Genomic DNA, 7,292 nt, shown 5'->3' with positions numbered 1-7,292 from the left:
TTTCCTACGCTTCTTAAACGACTTGATCGTTAATCTAAAGACTGACTGCCCTCGCCCTGTGTTTCAGACGCAGCAATTACAGCACTACCGCCCAGACTACTCGAAGCACGATCTCTGTCGGACGTGCTCACGCTGCCTCACCCGGGTGAGTCCCCAACCCGTCTCCTGGGTTATTTTTGTTTGATGCACTGATAACAATGAAACTATGATCCCCTAAATAGCGTTTTCTTGACCTCGTTAGATAAATGATGACGATCCTAATGGACCCCCTCAGACCCGTGGAAATAATTTGAATAGTGTTTGGGCTACTTCTTGGTAAGTCCTCCTTCGCCCTTTAAGTGTTTACAATATACATCCCACTATTGTTTCTCCAAAGACTTATTGGTCTATACACCTTGGTTTTTAGATTACAGACATCTTTCTTCCAATCGACCTCGAACTCATGCACAATCGGGTCCTGGTTAACCTTCGTGTGTGGTAAGCCTTCTTAGTTAGCCAGTTTTATATTAGCACTACTTAGCAGTAATGCATGCTATCAGCCATCAGCAAGTTTTCTCTTATTTATGTAATTACCGTATAACATCCTGGATTATCGGGTGATTTCTAAGACTGTCCACCCACGCGGTTTCAGCCTATCCTCAACTGCTCTTCACTAACTGGTTTCAATTGTCAATTTTAATACTTGTGAATCTCCAACATTACCTAACCATCTCCATAGTGTGCGCCCTGTGCTGCACTTTAATTTAGGCAATTTCCTGCCTGGATTCCCAGCTAAGCCAGCGGGATATCTACTGAGCCATTTCCATGATATGGGTGATGTGCAATGTTCTTTTAACTTGAGTTATGAATAATACTTCCCCGTATTAAAACATATTCATTTGTATACTAAATAGATCACGTGTCCCCAACCTTCCAGTCCTGATGAAGACCCTACTGCAAGAGTATAATATTATCTGCGCTCACAAGGGTCGAAACGTCGACATCTGACAGCCTTTCATTTTCAACTCCATACCCTATTGGTGTCATTCGCTGAACTTTTGGAGTATGATATTTGTCTAAAATACTATATTTGAACCTATTGGTCCTATTTTTTGGTACAGAATTTGTAACTGTGCAAAACAAGCTTCTAGTGTTGATTATATCGTCACCCAAGAATCTTTTTCTCCTTCCTCACTGATTCCCGTCACTATCACATTCCCCTCCCAGCCTTTACTCTTTGGGGCACTTTATTTAACCAATGTTTGATTATTATGTAATATGTGCATGTTCAGTATAACGTCCCATTGTGAATTAAAACAATGTGGACCAAAGCTTTGTTGATTTGATTTATTTCCAATTTTGTGGTTAATGTTTCTCTGTTACTGGGACCCCTTCGCTTTATACGCTTATTCACCCAGGTCCCCTTAACTTTAACTGGGTATAACCCCCCTATCAATACTCTAAGAGGTTTACTGAGCATTAATGGTGCGGCGGCCTGCAGGGATGCCCTCAGTCCAAACCACCAACTCCCGGCACAGAATACACGACCTAGCCAAAGCACAACCCTCGGAGAATCTTGTGACAACATCATTTCTAGAGCTCAGTGTCACTGAAGATAAATAACAGGACAGAAAGAAAGACTTGCGCTCTTAAGAGGTGCGGGTCAGGCCGTAGTTATCCGTGGAATTATAGTGGATTTAAGGCCCCCTCCCCGCTCCCCACCATTCCATGGGACAAGCTGGGGATAAACCAACTTTGAAGCAATCTTTCTGCCCCCCCATTGCCGGGAGAAAGATTGGGGTGCCCTTTAGAGGTTGGTGTCGGGCCTGAATTATGGGTCATTATCCCATGCCTGATCGTGGCCTTTCCTGCTCCACGAGGAAGCAGATTGGGGTTAACCCCACCAAGTGCCCACCTGGGGCAGAAAGACGTTTTAATTTGTCCATCCCCATGCCCTGGTGCCTGGTAGGTGCATTCCTCCAGCAGTACCGTTGGAAAGGGAAGGAGATATTGACCCCTTTCCAATGGTACCTCTCTTTCTTTGGTGCTTGCAGGGGCTCAGTCATGCCTACAGAGCTCAGATCAAACTAGAAGCAGTCTGCACTTGGCACCCAATGACAAGAAAAATCATTTTCAGATTTTTTTTATTACAATAAAATCCTCTGGTGCAAGCACCAGACGTTTCCCCTCAATGTAGAGAACAAGGTTACAAAGGTTTGCTCCGTGGCACATCTGTAATATCAAAGACATAAAGAACACTTACAATGATCATGACCGACTATTTAATACGTCCTCTGCTACGAAGTCATCCCTCAGGCACTTAAACGTGCGATCATCGCAAATATTAAAAATAAATGTATTAGAGGCCTGATTATTCATCTAATTACAGACTCATCTCTGGCCTTCTCTTCTGTTGTAAGGACAACTGAAACTGTCTTTTCCTGCCACCTGTCTTCCCATATAACTGAGTTTCAGTCCGGCCTCGGAATCCATCAGCACAACACAGAGCAGGGAAGATTGACTGAACTCCAAGGCCAGGGCTGCACTTTTCTCCTTGTAGGCCACATGGCCAACTTTGACATCACAGACCATCAGGTGCTAATCAAAAAGACTATCCCCGTCAGCTGGCATCAGTGCCACAGTATTTAAAGGGTTCACCTTTTTCCAATAGGAATCAATCCATGAAGTCAAATATGCCTTTTCCTCTCCAGAATAGTCTTCAAATGCAGAGTACCTCAGGATGTAATCCTGTCACCAATGGCATTCAGTGCTCACATGACCCCCACATAATCCCTGAATTGGCTGCCGGTAAAATATGGCTCTTGAAAACACTCTGCCTCATCGAAAGGATGAGAGAAACATAGTGAAAACTGTTTTCACTTACCAAGCGGCCAGAACCTCCGGTTTGCCTCCAGTGCCCTTAGTTGACAGGCCACCTCCGATATAAAAAGAAATATGGCAGCCGACCCCCCCAGGTACAGGGCTCTTCCATGAGCAACTCACTACCTCCTCAATCATGACCGGAAACTGACTTCCTCAACTTCAGAAGATCCTGAAACTTACACTCTCTCTTCCATCTGGCATTTGGTTAATCATTTCCTCATCTCAACCGTCCTCTTCAGTTGGAGGCCCAGGCTCTGGTGTTCCAACACGTAAGACTGGCACCACTGACACTTCACGCCTGTGGTTTTTCAATGGTGTGTTTTTGCTGAAGGCGCCTAAGGTTTGGTGACTAAAACCCATCCCACATTCAGTGCATGTATTTAGGTTTGAACCCGGTGTGTGTTCACTGATGGGCCCTTAAGTGTCATAACTCACTAAAGCTCTTTACATATTCATTGCACCTGTACTTGTTCCCCTATGGCGTGTTGGTCCTGTATTTGCTAAGTGAATAATGTTTTTATGATACAAACTGTGTTTTTCTACTTTGTGTGATCACTGGTGATACCTTGGTATTGATGGTTCATCAAAGTTCTTCCCACGTTCATTGCACGTTCTTGGTTTGACTTTGGGATGTGCTCCCTGACCATTGGGGTGATCAGTGAATGAAGCTCTTTCTACACTGGTTGTCCTTCATGGTTTTTCCCTTGTATGATTGCGATGACACCTTAGTTCTGATGATAGATTCAATATCTTCCCAAGTTCACGTCACCTGCAACTGAACGTTTTCTCTTCTGTGTGTTTGCTGATGACGTTTTAGGTTTGAAGAGACACTAAAATGCTTTGCACATTCAACGCACGTGTATGGCTTTTCACCTGTGTGTATTCGTTGATGAACTACTAAGTGCGATTTTCTAATAAAAGTCATCCCACACTCATTGCATTTGTGTGTTTTGTCTCCTCTGTGTGCTCGCTGATGGCACCTTAGTGTTGACAGTTCATTAAAATTCTTTCCACATGTACTGCATGTGTGTGGTTTTTCTCCTGTGTGGATTCTCTGATGGACCAGTAGATGTGATGACTGAATAAACTTCTTATTGCACTCACTGCACTTGAATGGTTTGTCCCCTGTGTGTATTCGCTGATGGACCAGTAGGTGTGATGATTGAATAAATGTCTTACCACACTCACTGCACTTGAATGGTCTCTCTCCTGTGTGTGATTGCTGATGGCGCCTCAGTGCTGATGACTGATTAAAATTCTTCCCACATTCACTGCAGTGGTACGGTTTTTCTCCCGTGTGTGTGTGCTGATGAATGCACAGGTCTGATGACCGTCTATAGCTCTTCCCACATTCACTGCACCTGTATGGTTTATCTCCTCTATGAGTTTGCTGTTGGCTCTTTACATTTGATGGGAAAGTAAACATCTTGAGATACTCAGTGTGTGTGTATGATCTTTTTCCAAGCATTTACACACTGGATTGGCTATGTTTTTTCATACGCCCTGCGTTTGCTGATGGAACAACATGGTTAATGAAACACTTCAGACATTCTCACATTTACTGCATATGGGGTGAATTTCTGGTGTATGTTTTTCAAGTTTTAAGCAGACTTGTATGTAATGATATTTCTCAGTCAATCAAACAGGATTTATAAAGCGCTGCTAATGACCCGTCAGGGTATCCAGGCGCTGGCCTGGCTTACTATAAGTTCAACACAGCTGGGAAGCAACAGAGTGCACAACAGTGGGCAAGAGCCATAGACGTAGGACTCAATATCAATTTCAGTGCAATAGTTCCAAGAAGATGCGTGTCACGAGGGCTAATAGTGCACTTTGAAGCGATGCACCTCCAATTTCTTTCTGTATGGCCTGAGGGCCGGCACAGTTGAGGTTACAACTAAACTAAAATAACGTGTTATGTTATGTTAGTAGTATTTCTAAGGCGCGCAGCTGCCCCAGCCAAGGGGCGTCCCGGCGCCTGATCAGGTACCACAACACAACAAATCGATGCTGAAAAGGGGAAGAGGAATCATTCAGCAATTGGGAACAGATAAGTTTTTATGGCACGCCTAAAGGAAGTGAGGCTGTTCAAGGCTCAGATATGGACAGGGAGAGAGTTCCAAAGTCCTGCCGCTAGTACTTGAAAGGAGCGACCTCCCATCCTACTCAGTCTAAACCGTGTGCTGACCGCCAGATGGAGAAATTCCGATCTACACAGTTTTTAGTACACCACCTCATAATTTAGAAGCAATAGTTGAGATAAAATGCTTTTTGAGAAGCACTCTGCTATCTTTGGAGATGAACTAAGTTCACAATCCTTCAAACACCCAAGACAAGGTCTGATTCAATGTATGCTTTTGTTTGGGTCTTGTGACACTCTTGCACCCAACACCCAAGGGATTGCTCTTTCCTACTTCTTTCAAGACATGTCGTCTCCTGCGCAGGTTCCTTGGGCGCTTAGAGCAATGTTCAGTTCTGAGCGATGGAAGCTGTCAATTCTGGACCTTCGTGGGCTGATCTAGTAGAGTTCACGGATCACAATGTTTTCTTCATTATTTGTCCTTATTTGATATGTTCATGGAACTGTTCTCTGTGGGTTTAAAAAAGAAATCATCACTGAATGTATATGCTTTATGTCGAATACCTCATAACAACCTATCCTGTTAGGAGGTCCCTAATGAAAATAAACAAAATAAGCTCGCCCTTAAAATCTTGTTTTTTTTAATTGAGAAACAGCTTTCTAAGAAAAATAAAGTAAGTTTTGGTTTATTTATGTTTAGTTTTTTCCAGAGTGTGAACAAGATCCATAGTTAAGTGACAGAAGAACATTAATATGGAGAAAATAACAGATAACATACATATGCTGAAATAACAGAGAGATAAAACAGCCAACTACAGTCATACAAACGCTGAAATCAGACAGTCATCCATCAGGGGCCGTATTACACAAAGTGCCCAAGGGGTGGGCATTTGCGCACCTTTGCGCACCCCCCGGTGCACTCTGGTATTATAGAATGGGCCGCAGGCGCTTGTGCGGCCCCATATGTCATACTGATAGTGCTGGCGCACATAAAGCACCAGCGCTATCTTCAAAGGGCGCTCCCTCATTTGCATAGGGGATGTGCCCCATGCAAATGAGGATATCCCTTTGTCTCTGCACCCGCGCCGTATTACTGACGCGGGCGCAGAGGCAAAGAAGCTCTCAGGGGGAGCACGGTCAGTGCGCCCCCTGAGAGCAGCCCTCTGGAGGGGGGAAAAGGGATGCCTGTGAACCCCCAGACATCCACTTGCAGGCGAGTGCAGTAACTGACTGCACCCCCTGTTAAGGGGATCTCTAAGCAGCAGCTCCGTATTTCACATGAATGCGTTGCCCCAGGGCAGAGCGAGTTAGTGGCGGCCCGATGGCGCAGCATTCATCATAATACAGCACATTTCCCTTCATTGCGCTGTGTGCACCTTTATGTCATAGGGATTGATGATTAAATATACATTTATGATGTGGGGCGAGAGATAATACACTATCATCAGTTTCCCTCAGTTCTGTGTGGTCCGTAGCATTCAGCAGGAGATCGTTGAGGTCCTGGGTGAATTCAGTTAAAGAGGCAGTAAAGCAGAGCCTTGGGGTGTCACGTGAGCGTGAGAGCTTGAGGGTGAATGTTTCCTCAACTAGGGAATCTCAAGGCTGGGACAGCGAGTTTGTGTAAGGTATTGGAGGCCCACTGTGGAGTACGGTGCCCTACAAGTGATGACATGCCATCTTATATATGCTCCAGCACCAAGATACTTATGTATGAATGTTGGACTTTACAAATAAATAATACAGAATTAGCTGTAAAACCCAAAAGTAAAGTCAGAATGTCCTACAGATGATGCCAGGGATCCCCCAGTTATTATTGATGATGATGATGATGATGATGATGAAGATTCAGATGAGGGGAAGGATGATTCTGAAAGAGAAGGGCATAGCCAGGTCCAAGTCAGGGGGCTTAGCCAGGCTAACCTAAGTCACCTTGGAGCTGAGAATGGGACAACCCCATTCAGGCCTCCAAGGGGACTTAACCAGGGGTACAGGAGGAACAGGAATCACTCAGGTGAATCCCATCACTCCAATACCTCTAATGACCCTCATGTGCCTACTCAGAGGAGGATGACTTCCCCTCAGAGGAAAGTGCATGAGGGCAAGATGAGAGAGGCTCAACTTAGAATTAAGAGGCAAGAAATAGAAGTTGCCTTAGCTAAGGAGAAGCTTGCTCGTGCTAGAGAGCATAGAGAGAGTGGATTAGATTCCACTGGCGGCAGCAATATCCCTAAGGATGAAGACAGGTCCTATGACAATAGACACCTGAGTAAGATTGTGCCCCCCTACAAGATAGGGGATGACATCCACAAGTGGATAACTGCTCTGGAGAGGGCCTGCAAAGTACAGCAGG

General features: G+C 44.7%; 1 protein-coding gene across 1 annotated transcript; it reads right to left on the bottom strand.

The window, feature by feature from the left end:
* Window positions 1-3,603: 3,603 nt before the first annotated feature.
* Window positions 3,604-4,288, bottom strand: LOC147689513 (uncharacterized). Its single transcript, XM_086936899.1, has one exon. It carries the CDS (start codon window positions 4,286-4,288, stop codon window positions 3,623-3,625), a length of 666 nt encoding a protein of 221 aa, XP_086793025.1. The 3' UTR covers window positions 3,604-3,622.
* Window positions 4,289-7,292: the final 3,004 nt, after the last annotated feature.

The sequence above is a fragment of the Lissotriton vulgaris genome, chromosome 9, assembly GCF_964263255.1.
Source record: "Lissotriton vulgaris chromosome 9, aLisVul1.2, whole genome shotgun sequence".
NCBI lineage: Eukaryota > Metazoa > Chordata > Amphibia > Caudata > Salamandridae > Lissotriton > Lissotriton vulgaris.
Note: the sequence above shows the minus strand (reverse complement) of the source record. Positions and strands in the feature narration are given on the sequence as shown.

What these genes read in the sequence shown, in the direction of transcription:
- LOC147689513 (XM_086936899.1), bottom strand. Translation starts at nt 4,288, where the DNA reads ATGTTTACTTTCCCATCAAATGTAAAGAGCCAACAGCAAACTCATAGA.